The sequence below is a fragment of the Mus musculus genome, chromosome 7 (assembly GCF_000001635.26).
Source record: "Mus musculus strain C57BL/6J chromosome 7, GRCm38.p6 C57BL/6J".
Lineage (NCBI taxonomy): Eukaryota > Metazoa > Chordata > Mammalia > Rodentia > Muridae > Mus > Mus musculus.
In genome coordinates, this window is record NC_000073.6 from 6953798 (window position 1) to 6977006 (window position 23209).

The 23209-nt window shown below is 43.0% G+C and overlaps 1 protein-coding gene and 1 long non-coding RNA gene across 19 annotated transcripts in view; one reads left to right on the forward strand and one right to left on the reverse strand.

The window, feature by feature from the left end:
* Usp29 (ubiquitin specific peptidase 29) overlaps window positions 1–13423 on the forward strand; it is a 236662-nt gene extending 223239 nt beyond the window's left edge. For 14 of the 18 annotated variants that reach the window (XM_017322427.2, XM_017322419.2, XM_017322425.1 and 11 more), the window contains 2 exons: window positions 6166–6352; window positions 7335–13423. In XM_017322427.2, the coding sequence (XP_017177916.1) occupies window positions 7342–9972 (2631 nt within the window). In that variant the 5' untranslated portion in view covers window positions 6166–6352; window positions 7335–7341 and the 3' untranslated portion in view covers window positions 9973–13423. The remainder of the gene's footprint in view (window positions 1–6165; window positions 6353–7334) is intronic. The other 4 variants (NM_001290994.1, NM_001360501.1, NM_001360502.1 and 1 more) reach the window with 1 other exon arrangement.
* Window positions 1888–22865, reverse strand: Zim3 (zinc finger, imprinted 3). Its single transcript, NR_036631.2, has 7 exons — window positions 22764–22865; window positions 22587–22673; window positions 21437–21504; window positions 19365–19542; window positions 12184–12241; window positions 7372–9895; window positions 1888–2095 (listed from the first exon to the last, which is right to left on the reverse strand). It is a non-coding gene; the product is annotated as a zinc finger, imprinted 3 (long non-coding RNA).
* Window positions 22866–23209: the final 344 nt, after the last annotated feature.

Sequence of the window (23209 nt, forward strand, 5' to 3'; positions counted from 1 at the left end):
GAAAAAGAATATGAAATACTTGTCATTTGGAATCTGGCTGGGCTTGCTTAAAATGAGTTCCATTCCAAATTTTCCTGCTAATGTAATTTTGTTCTTCTTTTTGGCTGGATAAAACTGTCGTGTTCACGGACATTCATGCTCATTTATCTCTTCACCTGTTTTAGCTTTCTGTTCACCTGTAGGTGGGCATCTGGGCTCATCCCACAACTTGGTTTTCTATAGTTCTGTGAAAACCATAGGTGTTCAGGCCCTATGTTGTTCCCTGACATTGACTCCTTCAGATAAGCACCCAGGAGGTATAGTAGGGTCACACGGTAGTTCTGTTTGTAAGTTTTCTTTTTAATATGTATTACATTTTATCTAGTTAATATTATTTTCAATTTCATCTTATTTTATCTATTTACCTATTGGGTTTTGTTGTTGTTTACATTTTGTAATATATGTGTGTGTTTGCTTTGATTTTGGTTTTTGTTTTTTAAGATATGGTTTCTCTGTGTAGCCCTAGCTGTCCTGGAACCTGCTCTGTAGACCAGGCTGGCCTCACTGAGAGATTCACCAGCTTTTGTTTCTGGAGGGCTGGGATTAAAGGGTTCAAGACTATGTATGACCAGCTACCTCTGTGCTCCTGACTGCCATTTTCTTTTTCCTTTTTTGGTTTTTTCGAGACAGGGTTTCTCTGTGTAGTCCTGGCTGTCCTGGAACTCATTTTGTAGACCAGGCTGACCTCGAACTCAGAAATCCGCCTGCCTCTGCCTCCCGAGTGCTGGGATTAAAGGTGTGTGCCACCATGCCCGGCTGACGGCTATTTTCTTGATGACTGTAGATGTTAAGCACTTATCGTGTATTTTAATAGTAACTTGTGTTTCTTTTTTTAACTGTTTGTTGAATGCATTTGTGCTCTCAGTGACTGGATACTCTGTTCTGTTTTGGGTGTTGTTGTTGGTTGGTTGGTTTTAAGGTCTTTATATAAGCTGGATGTTTTTATTGCTCCTGTCAAGAATGGCTGCCAATCACCTCCATTCCATCTGTCTCTTCCATCTGATCGTTGTTCTTTCTGCTGTTAAGAAGCTTTTGAATTTGAAACAATTTGATAGTTCTTACAGCTATGTCCTGAGTCCTTTGAATTGTAGTCTGAATGTTTTGGAGGCGTGATCGGGGACCTGTGTGTGCACTCCAACCTCAAACTCCTGAATGTGTAGCAGAGGATAACCTTAATTTAAAATTCTGTTCCTCCTGCCTCTACTTCTTAAGAGCTGAAATTACAGGTGTGTACCACTAAGCCCCATTTATGAGTGGCTGGGGATCAAACCAAGGGCTTTGTGCGTGGTAAAGAAGCACTTTGCTGACTGAACCCAAAGCTCCTGAGGTGTTTGTTTTTGAAATTGGGTTTCACTGTGTAGCCCTAGCTGGCCTGGAACTTGTTTATAAATATCTGTGCTCATCTGTCTCTACAGTACCAACATTAAGGACATGCCACCATGGTAAACCTAAGAATCTTCCCTCCCTCCCTCCCTCCCTCCCTTTCTTTCTTTCTTTCTTTTTTTTTTTTTTTTTTTTTTTTTGAGACAAGGCAGGTCTTCTCTGAGTAACAGCCTTGGCTGTCAAGGAATTTGATTTGTAGATCAGGCTAGCCCTCAGCCTTGAATTCACAGAGCTCCTCCTGCTTCTTGCCACCTGAGTGCTGGAATTAAAAGCATGCACCACCACACCTGGCTCGAGGGACTGATTCTCTCTCTCTCTTTTTTTTTCTTCTTAAGACGGGTTTTCTATGTCGCTATGGGTGTCCTGTGCCTCACTCTCAGGTCCACCCCTCCCCCACCCAACCTGTGACCACCTGTAAAGAAAGAAAAGAAAAGAAACAACAACAAAACACAAAGACACATCTAATTTGTCATGGTCAAACTTCAATGGGCAGCCCTTAAAGAAAACGGAGTCCTTCCCCACCCCCACCCCTGCCAGAACTACTTCTCAGGATCCCAGCTACAGTCTTTGTTGGCTTCCTGTCTAGACTGTCTCTTTGGGGTGGGGGATAGGCTGCCACAGAATCCTTTTCTGTTTCTCGGTTTCAACTGTGAGCCTGTTGTACTCAATACCACTGCAAAAACAAAAGGTTGGTTTTTTTGTTTGTTTTTTTGTTTTTGTTTTTTCTTTTTTTTAAAATCTGGTTCTGGCTGTCCTTGCATTCACAATGGAGACCAGGCTGGCCTCGACCTCAACAGATTCCACCTGCCTCTCTCATCCACCCAGCTTGGAATTTTTGCTCTTTCTGCCTCAGCAGTCATGTTTTGCCTGCATGTATATATGAGGGTGTTGGATCCTCTGGAACAGGTGTTACAGAAAGTTGTGAGCTTCCATATGCCGGATGGGAACTGAACCCCAGGTCCTCTGAAAAAGCAGCCAGTGCTCTCAACCACGGAGCCATCTCTCCACCCAGAAAAAAGTAACTGTTAACAGGAGCTGCCAATTAAGTCTCAGACTGCCTTGAGTCTCAGTGTCTGACATGGACTTTGGACGTGTTACATTTATTTAGTGTGTGTGTGTGTGTGTGTGTGTGTGTCTAAAACACATGGGTGTTGCAGTAAGAGGACAACTTTCGGGAGTTGGTTCTCTCCCTGTATAACAGGAGTCCCAGGTTCTCAGGCTTGGTGGCAAGTGTCTTCACCTGCTGAGCTATCTTGCTAGCTTGGACTTTTTGACAGGGTTGGTATTGTTAAAAGCTACAAGGACTTTTGAAATTAGATTGAATGCATTTTGTGTTGTTAGGTGTCTATGAGCATATGAGGACAAAGGGAAGGACAATTATGGCTTCAAAGTGATGCATTTGGGTGTCAAGTTGACAAGAGGTGGGGTTGAGATGATTAATATTTCAAACTCTAGGGTCAACTGGGAGCCAAGTCTGACATTCCCGAGGAACTACCTAGATAAATCAGCCTTTGGGTAAGCCCATGATGACCTACCACAGCTACCGCATCTGTCTTAATTATGGGTGGCACCGTCCCATGAACAGTGTCCGGAACTGAAGAGAGGAGATGTATTTACTACCCATTTCTCTCTCTTAGAGTCCTACTTATAATGTGTTTTTTGGGGTTCTAAATGCCCCCATGAGCTTGGATGGGAGCATCTGTCCTTAGGTTTGAGAGTCAACCTGCACTTCATAACAAAAGGAGGAAAAAGGAAGCTGAAGTTAATAAGACACTAAAGGCTTTGGAATTCTAATAGTTGCTTGAAATCCCAGCCCTAAGAAAGCAGAGATAGGAGGATTGCCTCCAGTTCAAGGTCAGTCAGTTGGTCTGGTGAGTTCTTGGCTAGCCAGAGAGACATACCAAGACTCTGCCTCGATAACACAAAGAAAGATAAGTAAGATAGGACTGAGAGAAAAAGGCTCATGCCTTTAATTCTAGCACTCAGGCAGGCAGGGCTGAGTTTGAGGCCAGCCTCAAAGTAGAGTGAGTTTTAGGACAGTGAGAGCTGCACAGATGACCCCTGTCTTGAAAATCAAAGCATCGATATATATTGATGTGTGTATATACATATATATAATATATATATGTATTGTACATATTTATGTATATATTATGTATATTATATATAATGTATATATTTGTATTATAACACACACACACACACACACACATGAAAAACCCTGTCTTAAGAAACAAACAAAAGCAAAAAAGAGCATCTAAACATCTTTTGAGATTTCCAAGGGCATGGAATGGTGTGTCCTGTGAGAGACCCATTTGGCCTTTTATGTGTCAGAAGGGAAGATGTTAGGCTGAGTCTTCTAAGAAGTATACTGCCTTTGAGTCCCAATGATTCTGTATTTGATCGTGTCCACTGTGAGGTTGGTTTGTTTGTTTTTGTCTTTGTTTTTGTTTTGAGGTTTCATTGTATATAGCTCTCTTTATGTTCTTACAGGGGACTCAGCTCTGCCACAGGTCTCTTTAATCCCACCACACTTGGTGCAGAGACAGGCAGATCTCTGAGTTTGAGGCCAACCTACTTGGTCTACATAATTCTATGCTGGGCAGGGGGAAAAAATTCTTGGGAAAGTCCCATTTCTTGGTAACTGTTGTCTCAACGCTCTGATAGACAAAATGAAGGAACTCAAGTGTCTCTTCAGAATATCTCAGCTGGGCAGTGGCGCAATATTTTACCCGGCCTGGATGTGGTGCATGCCTTTTTTTTTTTTTTTTTTTTTTTTTTAATCCCAGCCCTTGGGAGGTAGAGGCAGGAGGATCTCTGAGTTGGAGGCCAGCCTGGTCTACCGAGCAAGTTCCAAGATGGTCAGAGTTACGCAGAAAAATCCTGTTTCAAAAACCAGAAGACATAAAACATAAACAACAAAAAAGAATAATTCCATTCCTGCCAGGCTAGCTGTGCTATCATAAGTCTGAGTCCAAGTCACCTCCTGCCACCCATGTCCACAGCGGTTTTAGAGGTGGCCTCCTTCTTAGCCTGTGGAGGGGTGGTGCTTTGGGCATTCTTTGGAGATAACTGCTATACCTTCTCTACTCAAAGGTCTGATTGATCGCAATCCTCAAGCCAAAGCAGAGAGATTCTGGTCCCTTCTGAGGCCTTTCATTTGTATGCTATGCTAATCTTGAGGGTCTGTTTTTGCAACCCAGGTGTGGCAGTGCACTTGGGAGGCAGAGGCAGGAGGATTCTATGTGTTCACAGCCACCCTGGTCTATAGTGAGTTCCAGGACAGACAGAGCTACACAGTGAGACCCTGTCTCAAAAAAACAAAGCAAAAACAACTACTTTTACATCATCAGTTGTTATATCTGTGGATCTTAAGGCTTTCCCTCTGTCCCTTAATACGTTCCTTTAGTGTTATATATTAGGGTCTTTAGTTAGTTTCCTTTACCAATTCTAAGTTCAGGGGCTGGAGAAATGGCTCAGCTGTTAAGGTCCCAGCACCTAAATGGTGGCTCACAACCCTCTGTGACTGCAGTTCCAAGGGATCTGCTGTCCTCTTCTGGTATGTATGAGCACTGCAGGCATGTGGTGCACAGACAATACAAGCAGGCAAAACACCCATACACTAGGCAATAAAAATAGCAATAATTTTGAAGTCTATTATGTAGCTTTCCTGGAACTGGCTATGTAGACCAGGTTAGCTTCAAGTCACATATCCTTCCTATCCTGGAATTAAAGCCATATGTGTCACCACAGCCAGCCTAAAAGTAAATAAATCTCTCGCTTTCTTTTTTTAGAAATTAAAGTTTAGTATTTCTAGTTTTCACTTGGTATTAGACTGTCCTCATCACACCTCTCATCTCTCCTTGCAAACACATCTCCATGCTTTGTTTCAGATTCCTGGGGATAAAGGAGAATTCTGGGTGTATCTGCTCCACTGGATTTTGTTTCGTTTTATGCAGTTTTTATTTTATTTTGTTTTGTTTTTACCCTAATCCTTTTGTTTTTGAGTCAAGGTCTTTCTATGTAGCCCTGTCTATCCTGGAACTCTATGTTGACCAGGCTAGCCTCAAACTCACAGAGATGGGCTACCTCCCAAGTGCTAGGATTCCAGGTGACTTGCCTGTGGAGTTTTTTTTAAATATATATATTTATTTGTATATGCTGCAATCTTACACATCATAGCGTGAGTGTGTAGGGGAGAGAACAGTCTGCAGGAGTCGCTCTCTCATCCCACCTCTAGGTGCGAGGGATCAGACTCAGGTCGTCAGGCTTGGTGGCAAGTCCCTTACTCACTGGACCCATCTTGCCAGCTGTGCAGCAAGCCCCTTACTCACTGGACCATCTTGCCAGCTGTGTTTAGTTTTTTGACACCAGTCTAACACCAGTAGTCTTGGTTAGCCTCAGACTGACTCCCTTCTCTCTTTCCTTTCTCTTTCCCTGATCCCTTCTCTGCCCCCCACCCCATGCCCGTCTCATCACATATCCCATTCTTGTCTCACGTCTGTCTGTTTCTTGGTTTAGCATCTCAAGTGCTGGAATTATAGTGATACAATCACAATGGTTGAGAGAGAGAGAGAGAGAGAGAGAGAGAGAGAGAGAGAGAGAGAGAGAGAGAGAGAGAGAGGATTGAATGAATATGGGCCCTTTTGCATACTGAGTGCCTTAAATGTGAGCCTTATCTTCAGTCCAAATATATGTTTGCTCTTTTACACTCCTTGATTATTACCATTGTAACCACTGCAGGACTTGGGTCTGCGTCTGGAATCTGCAATCAGAAAGCCAGCACTTACAACTTTGGCGACTCAACCTCATATTGCGACTGTCTCATTTGCGTGAGAGACTAGAGGTTGGCAGAAACTTCCATTGTCTCAGCCTCACCAGTGAAAAGAGCAGAAGCCCCGGAGCCCAACGCCACAGCATTTTACTTCTGGTACTTGGTGTTATCATTTCTATTGCTATGATAAAGCACTCTGACTGACAAGCAAACAAACTCAGGGGAGAAAGGTCCACTTTAGTCCACAGTCACACCATCTGTCACTTCAGGGAAGTGATGGTGTAGGGAACTAGAAACAGCTGGCCATGTGATAGCCACAGCTAACAGGTAGAGAATGAATGCAGGCGTAGGAGCTTGATGCCCAGCTATCTGTCTCTATTCTTAACTTCGTTTGGTTCCCCAGACTGGGGAGTAGTGCCACAGTCCCTTTCAAGCTGGGTCTTTCCACAGTAATTAAACAAGACAATCTCCCTGGGCCAACCTGATCTAGATAAAAATGCAATGAGACTCTATTTCCAGGTGATCATAGGTTGTGGCAAGGTGACAAATAGAACTAACGGTCACAATTAACTTTGCAACAGGGGAGAGCTCCAATCGTGTTCTCCAGAGAATGGGCACAATTAAGGCTAAAGGGATGGTTCAATGGTAAAGAGCACACACTATCTTACAGAGGACTGGAGTTTAGTTTCTAGCCCCCCACACTGAGTAGTTAATAACTGCCTATAATTCTAGTTCTAGGGGAGCTGGTGTCCTCTTCTGGATTCTGAGGGCAATGCACACACACGCACAAATGCACACACGCACAAATGCACACACATGCTCAAATGCACACACATCACAAATGCACACACATGCTCAAATGCACACACACACACACACACTTGATTTTTAGTAAAAGGATATAAGTAACTCCAATTTTTATGAATTGTAAGTAACAAACCAAAATTCAAATATTAAATTTTTTCCATAGTAAGTTTTTGTTTTTTTTTTCCATAGTGTTTTACTTAAGGCATAAAGAGAAGACTAAAAGCTGATGGTGGTCAGTTAAGAGTTTAACCAGCCCCCCACCCAACATTATAATAGATGCATTTTGAGTTACAGTGCCTATGTGTGTTGTGTTTTTGTGTTTTGTTTTTAGATTGTGCATGCTTTTTTGTGAAGAAAGAATGGCTCACCTAAAGATAAATGGTTTGGTCCAGATCCGCAGCACAAACAGGAGCAAGCACACCAGGGCATCTCAGTGGAAGGAAGCAGTCATCGAAATAGTAGAAAGAAAACAGAAAGTTAATCTGGTGGTTTCTTTCAAGTTGGAAGAAAGGAGAAGGGTGTTTCAGCTGGGTGATAATGTTACAGGCGTAGTGGTTAGTGGTGAGCTGGGACTGTATCATCTGGATTTAACTTTGAGAGACGACACATCCTTACTCATCGACAAGTTATCCTCTGCAGATGTTGAACATTTGAAGTCATTCCTGGATTCGTCTACTCCATGTGAGTCCCAGCAACCCATGGAGCCCATGAGTAGTCAGGATGACCTTGAAAGCAGTGATCCATTTTGCGGGGAGCACCAGGAGGCAGCCTGTGGATCCCTGAATACCACTCCAGAAAGTGGGACACCACTGTCCCGCAAGATGCCACTTTCTATGTCAAACACCACGGGCGGCCAAAAGAGAGGAGAAAAACAAGGCAGAAAGAGGAAGACAGAACCATCCTCCTCCAGCGCAGAAGTGAACAAGGACATTCCCAAAGAAAATACTCCTGACCAAAAAAAGAAATCCAGGCGATATTATTCCAGGAACAGAGGCGGCAAAGCAGAGAAAGCTGTGACCTTAAGAGAACAAGAAAAGCGTAGCAATTGGAAACTTGAACCTGCTTTCAATTCCAAATCCTATGGAAGGGCTAACCTGGATGGCACTATCCTTCCAATCGCGACATGCTCTGATGACAGAGATGTATCAATATTTGGACTGGAGATCATAACACATAATGGAGTCCAATCTCTTCCTGACCCTTACCTAAATCAACTAAAACGTGAAGGCTTCCCAAACTTGGGAAATACTTGTTACATGAATTCCATTTTGCAATCTGTCTTTGGGATTCCAACCTTTGCAAAGGACTTACTCACTCAAGGCATCCCATGGGAGAAAGTCTCCTACGATGACCTTATCATGCCCTTAAGCCAGCTCCTTGTCTTGAAAGACATTCGGGATGTAGAGATCAAGGGGGAGTTACTCACCAGTGTAAAGAAGTCCATTTCCACAGTTGCAGACACATTCTCGGGCAATGAACAGAACGATGCCCATGAGTTTTTAAGTCTGTGTTTAGACCAGCTGAAACTGAACATGGAAAAAGTAAATGCCATGTGGGATACTGAGAGGAGAAACACATGTGCTGGGTCTGCTGGCACCAAAAGGTTTGTTTGTCCCGTTGGAGCTAATTTTGAATTTGAGCTGCATAGCTCCATCATCTGTGAAGGCTGTGGTGAGGCTACTATCAAAACCGAAGTGAGTAATTACCTCTCCATTGACCTGCACCATGGGACAAAAACACACCCTCTATCAATTCAAAAGTCTTTTGATCTTTTCTTTACACCAGAAAAAATTGAGCATAACTGTGAGAAATGTAAGAACAAGAATTCTGTTCTCAAGTACACATTGAGGAGACTCCCCAGGGTCCTCATTGTTCATCTGAAACGCTACCAAGTTACCACTGACTTGTTGCCAGTGAAGAGTGAGCAGCCAGTTGAGATTTCTAAGTATTTAAATATATCTTCCCACTGCCATGAAAACAGGAAGCTACCATTTCCCTTGGCTAATACATCCCCAGATGTCTCTCAAGGGATGATGCCTGGGATCTTCAACCAGTCAATGTTATCTAAGAAGGTGATTTCAGAATCCTGTGACCCCATGGTTCTACAGGTTGGATCCAGTGTGGATGCTGAAATACAAAGCTTCCAGATAATGTATGAGGATGAAGATGCAAGTGAGGAGCAGCAGCAGAGAGGCCTGGAAAGTGGCTCCATGCTGGAGCCAGAACTAGTGAAGACAGAAAACCGGATACTCAGACAAAAGACATCACTAGCAACTGACTCAATGATGGGTGACGGATACAGCTTCCTTCCTATGCTCTGTGAGCCTCTGAGCATCCAAGATCCAGGTCTTGCAGAGATGGGTCTTCAAGAGGTTCCAGAGAATCCAGAATTTAAGAACTATGAGAAAATTAACATATATGGAAAGTCAGATGGCCGCACTAACACTGAGTTGTCAAAACTCTACCAGAATCATGGAAGTCGAATCAAGGGTTTGTTCCTACCGGCATCCCTTGCAAGTGTTAGTTCTCAGGAAGACCCAGAGAAGGACCTGAGTAGGTCTCCAGAATTGCAGGAAGATGACCCACATTCCTTTGCATTTGGTTCTGATGATTCCAAAGATGGGGAGATGGGAGATGATCTTCAGAATTACAGGCTCGTCAGTGTGGTCAGCCACTTTGGGAGCTCCCCAAATTCAGGCCATTACGTAAGTGATGTGTATGACTTTCAAAAGCAAGCCTGGCTCCTTTACAGTGATGTCCAAGTGTTCGAGAGTTCAGATCCCTCCATTCAGGAGAACAGGCTAAACAGCGGATACATCTTCTTTTACATGCATAATGAGATTTTTGAGGAACTGTTGAAAAAGGCATCTGAGTGCAAGGTCCTTAGCACATCTAAGGAGGAAAAGAGGGACATAGATTACTTCTCAACATTGCTTAACGGCCTTACATACATCCTGGAAGAATTCTAAATCCTGCCTAAAATGAAGAAGAGTCACATAGCTCAAGATGAAAACTTGACATAAAACAACGAACGGACATAAAACAACGAACGGACATAAAACAACGAACGGACATATTAGAACAGAAACACAGGCCTTGCTGATGCAGGCTATGCACCATTCTTTCCTATAAGGCTAAATGGTGCTTTTCCTGTTTTGTGGTGGTTTTAATTTATTCACAGATGTTAAGAAAACTCATCATTTTGAGAGTACCATTTGTTAACGTAATAGGGATCTGGAGAGATGGTGGAGTAGTTGAGAGTGCAAACTTCTCCCATAGAGGACCCAAGCTTGACTTCCCAATACCTGTGTTAGGTGTGAGCGCATGTGTCCTTGGAGACAGGAGGCATGGGATCACCCGGAATGCGAATTACAAGTGAGAGTGAGCTGCCTGGCTTGGGTGCTGGGAACTGAACTTAGGTCTTCTGCAAGGACAGTTTCCACTTTTAAACACTAAGCCATCTCTTGGCTTTCATTCTAATTTTAGTGTGTGTGCTATCCGTATGAGCAAAGCATGATGCTTTTTAAACGTTGTTCTGAACCAATACAACACAGCAAGGAACCAATTACAAGTTCAAATGCTGGGGTTCAATGTCAGAAACAATACCAGTAGTTACTTAAAAGTTTGAGAAACATTTATTTAGTGTGTGGAGTGTCCTATTAAATTTTAGTGTATATATAAATCGCTCATGTCATCCAGAGGTTCCTCATTTTTTTCCCTAAATTCATATGTGTTGTTGTTTTGTCAATTTATTAAAACCATTGTTTTCCATGTGTGTTTGTGATTCATCGATGAGATCATATAGTTGCCCACCACCTGGTTTTGTGCTTCTCAGAATTACAGGGTACATTAAAGTTACACAGGAAATGAAATAGATAGTATTTGCAAATTGAAAAGCACTCTAAGGACTCTGGGTAAAAACACCTGCCACCAAGCCCCATGACCCAACTCTAATGAGTTGCCCTCTGACCTCTAGGGAAGCTATCACATGAACACCCATAAACAGATGGATGAATAAAATCTAACTTTCTAAAGGTTTACTCATTTACTGTGTGTGTGTATATATATATATATATATATATATTATATATAGTGTTCTGCCTTCTTGTAGGCCTACACATCAGAAGAGAGCACCAGATCTCATTATAAATGATTGTGAGCCACCATGAGGCTGTTGGGAATTGAGCTCAGGACTTCTGGAAGAACAGCCAGTACTCTTAACCCCTGAGCCATCTCTCTATCCCCTAAAATTTGTTTTTTTTTTTTTTTTGAAATCTCACTATATGGCTGGCTTGGGACTTTGTATAGATCAGGCTACCCCTAAACTCAAGAGATTTGCCCTGCCTCTTGGGTGCTGGTATTGAAGATCTGCACCACCATGCCTAACACAATGAGAATTTAAAAGCACTTTAAAGTGCCAAATATACTTGTTAAGATTTAAATCAGGATTGACATGAGAAAATGGGGTGGTTCAAGGTAGAGGATAAGTGTTAGACTGTCCTGCAGGTGAGAGCTTCGTTAGAAATAGTAATACCACAAACGGCAGAGTGGGATTCTAAAGAGAGAACCTTCAGCTCAGAAGAGAAAGCAAGGTTCCCCTTAATTTCCAAGAGCCCCATGCCATAAAGCAGTTAAAGAGCAGCGCATGCTTTCCCCTGGTTCTGGGCTGCAAGGGGAAGGCAACAATAAGTTGGTGTCACTGTCTACATGGTGTGTAGCTTGATCTGAGACACCAACACCACATCTAATAGTGATTCAAACATGAAAAAATTAGTCACTTTCAAGGGTCTAGGGAGATAGTTCAGTAGGTAAGGGTCATGTGCAAGCATGGGGACTTGAGTTCAAATCCCCAGCACCCACTTAAGGTGGTCATGGGCATAGATGGCCATGACTGTAGCATTGGACAGCAAAGGCAGATTCCAGAGCTCACTAGCCAACCAGCAGCCAAAATGGTAAGAGTATGGCTCAGTGAGATTGTATTTAAAAATGGAAAGTGGAGGAAGACAGCACTGGGTGTCTTCTGGCTTTCACATGTGCATGCATCCGTGTGCAAACCATCATACAAGTGTTATTCCCCAAATTCCTCTTCGGGCCCGGAGAAATGATTAAGATTACTTTCTCCTCTTTCAGAGGCCCCAGGTTCAATCCCTAGTATCCACATGGGTTCACACCATCTGTACCTTCAGTTCCAGAGGATCAACTGGCCTCTTCTGGCTTCGTAGTACGCAGACAAAACACCTATATGTATTAAAAACATTGCTTCAATTTTTACCTTCAAAGGGGTACCATATATTCATAGCCTGTGGCTAGTCTTAAAAAGCTTATAACATTCACAGTGTTAATATACTATATAAGAGCATGTACAAAAGTTTAGAACATTTTGAGGTTATGAGAAAACTACTAGTTGGAGAGAGAGATGCTCAGGCTTAAGAGCACTGGCTGCTCGTCCAGATGGGCCCAGGTTCAGTTCCCAGCACCCACACGGCAGCTCACAACTCTCTAGAACTCTAGTTCCACGTGATCTGACACCCTCACACAGACATGCACGCACGCAAAACATCAATGCACACAAAGTAAATGTATATAAATTCGTTAAAAAGAAAACATCTAATTTGGGTTGGTGAAATGGCTGAGCTGTTAAGAACTCTGGGAGCTTTTTCAGAGTTCCTGAGTTCAATTCCCAGCCACTATATGGTGGCTCAGGACCATCTATAGAGGGATCTGATGCCATCTTCTGGTAAGTAGGTATACATGCAGACAGCACTCCTACACTAAATAAATAAATTAATTAAATACTAAAAGCCTGGTAATTTATAAAATATAAGGCAAAATTAAGTGAGGGTGATTCGGGGGAAAAGATTAGTCTAGGACAGGAGTTCTCAGGTTGTGGGTTGCTATCCCTTTGGGTGGGGGTTAAAGGACCTTTTCGCAGGAGATCACATATGATAGGCAGTATGTTGAGAGCAAGCAAAAGAAACTTACTTTAAATACTTCCACTTCATTTTCAGACTCCATTGAATCATAGGGAGAAACTAAGTTCAAGCTCCCAGGCCGTAGGGAAGCTGGGGACTTCCCAAGAGCTGAGCAGCTTCTATTATGGGGAAACAGTTGTCTGAGTTCAAACAGCTCAAGAACAACTCCATCTTGCTGGCAGAGTCATACATACTAAGTTCATGTTCCCAGGTCCAGGAACCTACTCCTAACCTGTTTGGTGAAAACTCCCTTGCTCAGCCCCTTGTGTCAAAATATGGTAGAGTAATGCTACAGCCTACCCCGTCCCCCTCGAGTTGTGGTCTTGTCCTTTAAATAAATATGTTGTACAATTTCTCTTCTGGTCGCAGTTCAGCTTCTGAGTCTGTTCTTTGGCTATGATTGATCAGTAGTGGCTTAATTACAATAAATGTTTTTCATCTGCATTGATCTGCTGTTTGAGTCATTGGATTCACGTTGTGTTTAAGCGTACTCCACAACACATCAGAGATTTACATTACGATACATAACAGTAGCAAAATTACTTATGAAGTAGCAACAAAAATGATTTTATGGTTGGGGATCACCACAACATGAGGAACTGTATTATTACCACAACATGAGGAACATGGGTTGCAGCATTAAGAAATGTTGAGAACCACGGCTCCAGAACATGCTTACAATTAAAAAATAATAATTCTTTTTTAGCAGTTAAAAGATTTTTTTTTAAGTGTCAGGAAACTGAGGACATAACTCCTTTGGTAGAGTGCTTATCTAACATAAAGGAAGTTCTGGGTCCTATCCTCACCACCACATAAGCCAGGTGTAGTGGTGACATAAACCTATAATCACAGCATTTAGGAGATGGTGAGGGAGGACAAAGAGTTCAAGGTTTTATAGTGAGTGTGAGGCCAGTCAGAGCTACATAGACTCCATATCAAAACAATGGGACGAAGGGTGAGGGGTGAGGGGAGTGGTTCAGCAGGTCAAGGTGCTTGCTGCCAAGGCTAACAATCTGAGTTTGATCCCAGGGGCACTTATGAGGAAAGCAGAGAACTGATTCCCACGAGTAGTCCTGCCTTCTGACCTCTATGTGCTACCTCCAAATAAATAAAAAATGCAATTCAAAGGAAAAAAATAAAAACAGGCTGGGTATAGTAGTGGCACACACCTTTTCTTTTTTTGTTTTGTTTGTTTGTTTGTTTTTTCTTTTTCTTTTTTTGTTTTTGGTTTTGGTTTTGGTTTTTCGAGACAGGGTTTCTCTGTGTAGCCCTGGCTTTCCTGGAACCCACTTTGTAGACCAGGCTGGCCTTGAACTCAGAAATCCGCCTGCCTCTGCTTCCTGAGTGCTGGGATTAAAGGCGTGTGCCACCACCACCCAGCGACATACACCTTTAATCCCAGCACTCAGAGGGCAGAGGCAGGTGGGTCTCTGAGTTCAAGATCAGCCTGGTCTGGAGAGTTCTAGACAAACAGACCCCCATCCATCTATCTATCTATCTATCTCATCTATCTATCTATCTATCTATCTATCTATCTATCTATCTATCTATCTATCTATCTATCTTACATACTTGTTTGTATGTATGTATATTTAAGCAAAGTGAATCTACACAATATAACTCATAAATTAACCATGATTTTAATAAACTTAGAGCCAACTACTGAACTTGAAATGGACATTACCTACGGTTTCCAAAAACTTCTTGAACACTCTATGTCTCAACATTTATGTGTGTGTATATATGTATGTGATATATGTATATGTAGGCCAGAACTTGATGTTGGGTATCTTTTCCCCTCTCTACTCACCTTAACTCTTTAGAAACAAGGTCTCTCATGAAACTTAAAACGACTTGAATCAGCTAGACTGGTTGACCAGCAAACTACAGGATATTTTTGTCTCCCTTTCCCCAGTTGGTGAATCACAGGACCACACTGCTACAACTCAGCTTTTTATATGAGTCAGTTACATATTTGGGAATATATCTTAGCCCTCATATTTGGTTATAAGCACTTTACCCTTTCCTAGCCTACTAAACACGTATTTTAACCATCTTCTAAACTTGGCTGAATGGCAGGTATTATAGCATAGCCAGATGTTTTAGCACATGCCTATAATCTCACGCAAGGCAGATTCCAGGCTAACCCAGGTTAACATGAGACCATAAGTCCTACAAAGGACTAGTTCAAGATGTTATCTTCTGGCTACTTTACCTTCCAGAGTCTTGTGTGACCTTGGCTTTGCAAGTCACACTTATAGGAGACTTGGCAAATCAGAAGTGACCAAAATCCTGCAGCAGATTAATTTCTTCCAGAGGTTCCAAGTTAAATTTCCAGCAACCACAACCACCTGTAATAGGATCTGATGTTCTCTTCTGGTATGTCTGAAGATAGTGACAGTGTACCCATATACATAAATAAAATTTAAAAACCAAAACAATAACAAAAAAAAAACCCAGAAAACAAAATCTGGAAACTAATTGGTTGGGCTACCATTATAGATTGCTTTTCCTATTTTACCAGTTGAGATAAATTATTCTCTCATGAAAACTCAAGCGAGGTGGGAGATACAGGGACTTAAAAGGCAAACAAGATGCTTACCCATTCCTTTCTTTGCAACCATTTGAATAAAAACAAGGTCTTCTATTTATTTATGCCAGTGTGTCTTTGTGTATTCCCCATGTGTGTAGGTGCTTTCACAGCTAGAAGAGAACATCAGGTCACTTCAAGCCACTCAGCATGGGGGCTAGGGATCAAATGCAGGTCCTTTGGAAGAGAGTACATGGTCTTCACCATGGAGTCCTCTGCTTAGCACTCCCACACCTTTTTGAACATGTGTGTGTGTGTGTGTGTGTGCGTGTGTGTGTGTGTACCAGTTCATAGATGGAGGTTACAGGACAATTTGTGGGAGTCAGTTCTCTCCTACCATGTGGGTCTCAGGAATCAAACTCACGTTGCTAACCCCCATTTACTCGATGAGCCATCTCACTGTAGGCTGACCTTGAACTTCTGATGTTCCTGTCTCCAGCTCTCAAGTTCTGAGATTACAGGCATGTGCTATCATTCCTAGGTTCCTTTCACAATGTTTAAGACTTCTAGTGGGTTGGTTTGAGGATGTAGCTTGTTATTAGAGTAAGTGAATCCCATATGTAAGGCCCCAAGTTCCATCCCCAGTATTGTGTGTGTAACACACACACACACACACACACACACACACACACACACAGACACACACACACACAGTGTTACTTACAGTATCACTTGGAATTGCAAGGTTTTTAAAATTTATTTAACAACAGCAACAAGTTCTAAATAAAATATACAACCAACCTGCTTAACATATTGTTAAGCAATATAATGTTACATTTTCTGATGTGAACTATCAAAGAAATAGTTCACTGGCTATCACTGGTTATTAGTCACTAGACTAAAACTCCATGAACACAAACAAAAACTTCATGAAGGTTTTGGATACATTTGGCTTACTGGTATCTCTTCAGTCATGTTTGTCAAAAGGCACTGTATAAATATTTGCTGAGTGGCAGGCATAGTGTCGTGTATCTGAAGCCCCAGATACTAAGGAGGCTTAGACAAGAGGATCACCTGAGCCCAGAAGTTCAAACCCAGACTAGGTAACATAAGATTCCATTTCAAAAACATCAAACCAGGGGCTGAAGAGATGGCATAAGAGCTAAGAGCATTGTCTGCTCTTCCAGAGGACTTAGGTTCAATTCCCAGCATCCACGTGGCCATCCACAGGTGGAGATCTGATACCTTCTGCTGGCTTCCATGTGTACCAGACACACATGTGGCACAGACATACATACATACAGGCAAAAGACAAACACACACACACACACACACACACACACACACACACACACACACACACAGGCACACACATATAAAATACATACATAAATTTTTAAAAAATAGCAAAACAGGGGCTGAAAAGATGGCTTAGCATTTAGGAGCACTTGCTGCTCTTCCAGAAGAATAAAGTCAAGACACACCACCCAATTTAGGCCACTCACAATCACTTGTAACTTACTGGGACCCGATGTCATCTGGCTTCCCCAGGCACCTGCACACACATGGCACACATATATACACATACATTTAAAAAAGACAAGCATTTATGAATAAATGAGCTAAGCCTATCCTTAAAAAGATAGTCACTGTGAGTTTAAGCACCCTGTGTTCTCTGTGGTAGACTCCGTGATGGACAAAATGCTAGAACATTCTACAGTCAATTTTCGGGAGGAGTATTCCATGCTGTCCTATAACGGGGCAGTTTCCTGTATTTTTTTGAAGTGCTCAAAGTCCCTATGGGTGTGAATTCTTTTTTGGTGTCCGTCAAGATATGACTTGTCAGCAAAGGCCTTTCCATACATAGAGCATTTATAAGGTTTTTTTTGCCCCGTATGGGGCTTTTTATAAAGATCCAGCTGAAGAATTTCCCACATTCATTACACTCATAGGATCTCTCCACTGTGAATTTTCTGACGCACGTGGAGGTTTGACTTCAGAGTGAAGGCTTTCCCACATATATTACAGTCATAGGATTTTTTTCCCCAGTGTGGAGTTTTTCACGTTGAGTAAGTTTTTTCTTCTGGACAAAAGCCCTGTCACAGAGGTGATACTTGTAAGCCTTCACCCCAGCATGGATTCTCTCATGAACATTTGCTTTCTGGGCAAAAGCCTTCTCACACAGCGCACATTTGCAAGGTTTCTCTCCTGTGTGTGTTCTCTGGTGTTTCACAAGAGCAGACTTATAGCACTTACTATCAAAAATGATGTCTCAAATGACTTCCAGGTATACTGTACACTGAGATCCTGATTCAGTGTTCAGTATGATGATTGAAGGAACATCATCGTTGCTTGGGAGAAACATTGTCTCATGTGTGGTACCTTTTTGTTTAGTGAACATTTTCTTTTTTTTTTTTTAAAGATTTATTTATTATTATATGTAAGTACACTGTAGCTGTCTTCAGACACACCAGAAGAGGGAGTCAGATCTTGTTACAGATGGTTGTGAGCCACCATGTGGTTGCTGGGATTTGAACTCTGGACCTTCGGAAGAGCAGTCAGGTGCTCTAACCCACTGAGCCATCTCACCAGCCCTAGTGAATATTTTCTTGTGGCCTGATACAACTCCTCTTTTTAGACTCGTCTCCATACTCATGGACATTCCAACCGCCTTTCAACACCGTGGTCTTTTGGATTACAGAGAATGTTCTGTGAGAAACTCTCCACTCTTGTTATTTGAAATACATATGTTACAAATCACTGAGTGGGGCCATTCTGGTCTTAGGGAATTAGACTAGCGAGAGAGTGGCTGATCAGCTATGTGCCACCAAGCAGGTGGGCTCCCAGGGACAACTGCCACTAGTATTAGTCAAGAGATTTTGACAGAAGCTAAACAGATACCCTATTCTGTACTCACATGAACATAACTAAAAGTAAAACAAATCAAGACTGGAGAGATGGTTCAGCAGTTAATAACACTTGTTGCTCTTCCAGAGGATCCCAGGTTAGCTCCAAGTATTCACCTCAGGTGGCTTACAATGCCTATAAGCCCAGATCCAGGGGATCTGATGCCCCTCTTATAGCTTTCACATGTACCCAAATACACATGGCACACACACACACACACACACACACACACACACACACACATTTCAGAAAAATTATCTTTAAATAAAAAACAACAGCAATGGGCCGGAGAGATGGCTCAGTGGTTAAGGGCACTGACTGCTCTTCCAAAGGTCCTGAGTTCAAATCCCAGCAACCACATGGTGACTCACAACCATCCGTCATGAGATCTGACGCCCCCTTCTGGTATGTCTGAAAACAACTACAGTGGACTTAGATATAATAATAAATAATTCTAAAAAAAAAAAAAAAAAAAGCAAAAGGGCTGTAGAGATGGCTGTACAAGGGTTAGGACCTGAGTCTGGGTCTGCAGAACTCAGGTAAAAATAGACATGGTAGGGACATGTCTGTAATGTCAGCAGAGCAGAGACAGAAGAAACCTGGAAGGCTCTGCTGTACTTGGTAGTGAACAAGAGACACTGTCTTAAGTAAGGTGGAAGGGTAAAATGAGGCTTGACTTCCAAGGTTGTCAAGCTCTGACTTCCACCTGGTATATACCATGATGTGAACAAGCCCACAGTCACACACACATGGATATACACATCAGGCCGACAGACAGACAGACAGACACAAACACACACACACACACACACACACACACACACGAAAATAGGGGAAAAACAATAAAACAACATCAAAACCCGGAACCACACTCCTTTCCTGCTTCATCCTAATCCTGGTTCACGTAGGATACCCCAAAAGTGAAAAGCGGTCTGGAAGCCAATCTGCTCACCCTCAAGCAGGTGCTTGTGTATTTCAGACTTCAGGCAGTCATCTCTGTCACTCACAGAGGCCAGATTGCTGAAGTTCTCCAGCATCACATCCTTATACAAGTTTCTCTGTTCAGTGTTCAGCTCCTGCCACTCCTCTGGGGTGAAGCTCACAGTGACGTCCTCTAAGGTCACTCTCCCCTGTAATAGCAAATTCCCCTTCTGTAGAAACTTGCCACTGTACCACAAGAAAACCCACAGAATCAACCAACCTGGGCTCACTGAGACTGAACCAACAACCATGGAGCCTACACGAATCTGACTTAGGCCCTCTGTTATGGTTGTGTAGCTTGGTGTTCTTATGGGAAGCCTAACAATGGGAATGGGGCTGTCCCTGACTCTTTTGCTTGCTTTTGGGACCCTTTTCCTCCTCTGGGTTGCCTTGACCACCCTTGATATGAGGGAGGATGTGGGGCATTGGGCTATGCACAGACAGGCTGATCCCCAGTTAAACTGAGGTCTGAACCCCGGAAATGGTGATAATTCACCTACATGACATGGTTCCCTTTTGCTCCTGGAACTCTGGCCCCTGCCTAAGTTACTGCCCCACCCCCAACCCCCAGAAGAGAAGCAAGGCTAAAAGTCATGTAGACAATAGCCCAAGCTTCTGACCTTCAGGCTAAACTCCTCCCCAGTTACCTAGCAACAGTAAAGACCATAAAAAGAGCAAGCCCCTGCTTGCTCTCTTGCTCTCTTACTTCTCTCTCTTGCCTCTTACCCCTCACTCTCACCTTCTCTCTCCCCTCTCTTTGTCTCTCCTCTCCTCTCCTCTCCTCTCCTCTCCTCTCCTCTCCTCTCCTCTCCTCTCCTCTCCTCTCCTCTCCTCTCCTCTCCTCTCCTCTCCTCTCCTCTCCTCTCCCCTCCCCTCCCCTCCCCTCCCCTCTCCCCTCCCCTCCCCTCTCCCCTCCCCTCCCCTCCCCTCCCCTCCCCTCCCCTCCCCTCCATCTCCTCTCCCCTCCCCCCTTTCTCCCTGCCTTTCTATAATAAAGCTATAAAAGCATAGAATGTCTGCTCATCAAGGCCCACTGCGCTTGGAGGATGGGACAGGCTTTCTCCTAATGAGACGTTTCTAATCTCCCGTTAGAAGGCCTTCCTGTGCTCCAGTCAAGATCTGTTGAGAACCTCTTCCCTCATCCTTCTCTCCTATAACCCTGGTGGCTTTAGCAAAGTAGCCCCAGGGTTCCCAGGTAGGGCTGCCCCTTGGCCACCCCCTGAAAAGTGGGTCAGAGGCTTGAATGCCCACCTAGGGCTGAGTGGACACCTGACAGACCAGAGAATAGGTAAAACTCTGGCAGGGTGTGGGTTTCTCCTCCCACTCTTCCCCTGGTGAAACCAGGGTGAGACTAAATGGCAAGTAACACAGGACCTGTGGCTGGGAACTGGCATACTAGCAAAGTTGGATTAGAATAGATGAGTATCTGCCCAGGCATTGTGCTTAAAGAATGTTAATAAATTTAATATGTCTCTGTGTCAATTACTTGGGAGCTAGAACAGGAATAGAATAAAGCTACTACCATTAAAATTATTTCCTATACAGGGTCTCACATAGCCCAGAATGGCATTGAACTTACTACATAGTCAAAGATGGTCTTCACTATCTGTCTCTACCCAACACGTACCCGAAATACAAGTGTGTATCACCACTCCAGCTGATTTCCAAGGGTTTCCTTTGTTTATTTGTTTCTCAGATTTATTTCATTTTATGTGTGTAAATGCTTTGGCTGAATATATGCCTGTGCCCCACATGCTTGCCTGGTGTCTGCAGAGGTTACAGGCAGATACTGAACTCCCTAGAACTGCAGTTATGGATGGTTGTGAATCACCATGTGGATGCTGGGAATTGACCGCAGGTCCTCTGCAAGAGCAACAAGTGCTCTTAATCTCTGAGCCATCTCTCCAGCCCCACCTGATTTCAAGTTTTAGTAGAAATTACCAGTGGGGCTGGGGATATAACTTGGCAGTAAAAAGCTATTTGCCAGATACGAAATTCAAGGTCCTGTACAAAAAATAAAGTAAAATAAAATAAAAATCTCACCTGGAAATCATCCATTTCTTGTTTTTTTTCAAGCCAAGATATCCCTGGGGAGGAAGATTTGCTTGGAACTGAAAAAACAAAACAAAACAAAACAAAACAAAACAAAAAAACCCCACAAAGATCAGAATTTCTTTGGAACATGCCGTACGATATAGTTTCCCAAACTACTGCCCTGTATTTGTTTCCATGGTGGTTTAAATAGGGTGGGCCACCCATAGATGTATGTGTTTGGATGCTTGGCCGTAGGGAATGCCACTATTTGGAGTGTTGCTTTACTGGTGTGGGTGTGACCTTGTTAGAGGAAGTGTGTCACTGTGGAGGTGGGGCTTTGAGTTCAAGCTCTGCTCAAAGGGAAGAAAAATAAAACCCAGCATTCCCACTTCTGGTTGTATATCCAGAGGAAATAGCTGAATGGTGCAATCCTGTAATCCAAGCACAGAAGATGAGAGGAAGGAGGACCATGTGTTTGAGGCCCAGCTGAGCCATGTAACAAAACACTGACTCCAACAAACAAAATAAACAAACAGAAAACTCATTGCTACCACCAGCACCAGCACCAAAAATACCTTAGGAAATAAAATCAAGATGGTGAAGAAGTATCTGCTCTTGTAGGTTTGTTGCAGCACTGTTCAGAATGGCCAAGAAATTGAATCAACCTATATGTTCATGCCTAAAGAAAATGTGGGGGCTGGTGAGATGGCTCAGTGGGTAAGAGCACCCGACTGCTCTTCTGAAGATCCAGAGTTCAAATCCCAGCAACCACATGGTGGCTCACAACCATCTGTAACGAGATCTGGCGCCCTCTTCTGGAGTGTCTGAAGACAGCTAAAGTGTACTTACATATAATAAATAAATAAATAAATAAATAAATAAATAAATAAATAAAAAGAGTTAAAAAAAAAAAAGAAAATGTGGTATGCATGTATAATGGAACACTAGTCAGCCATATAAAATAATTAAATCTTGCCAATTGCAACAGCATGGAAGGAGACAGAGGCCATTATGTTAAGTGACTTAGACCAGGCACCCAAACTAGGCATCACATTCATATGCAGAACTAAAGAAAGTCATTTCAGGGAAGTTTTTTATTGTTGGTTTTGGTCTTTTTTGAGACAAGGTCACATGTAATCCAGGCTGGCCTCATACTTACTATAGGGCTGGGATGACCTCAAACTCCTGATCTTTCGATCTCCACTTCACAAGTACTGAAATCATAGGCAAGTACCGCTATGCCTGGCTGGAAGTTGAGAATATAGAGTTTATATATCTCAGAAAGAAGAGGGAAGCTAGTGAGAGGATAAACTGGGAAGGCCTCTCCACCACCTACCCTTTACCACCTAGCCTTCACAGATCAGGAGTCGTGCATCTGTCGAGGCTGTTCTTGCCACACAAGCAAGCCCTAGGTCAGTAAGGGTGATGCAACAAATATGTTGAGGTGAGGCTTCCATCTTCCTCATGAAGAATATTAAGCTACATTTTCTGTTGTCTTAGAAGACGATCTTCGTAGGCAGTGTCTAAAAGGGACACATCATGAGATCCGCTGAGTGCTGGGATCCACACCTTTGCACTGACCCTTAGATGGGCAAAAATCCCTTTGCTTCCCAAGCTTTATTTCACTGGCTGAAGAATGCCAGTCTCACCCCTATCTGTGAGTCCTTTCCCACAAACTCCATCTTCTAGATGCCCCCACATTTGAAAGAAACTGGGACTTTTAACGTCTTTCACACTGGGCGAGACTTACGCACTGTTAGTCCTGTCGGACACCGTGAGAAA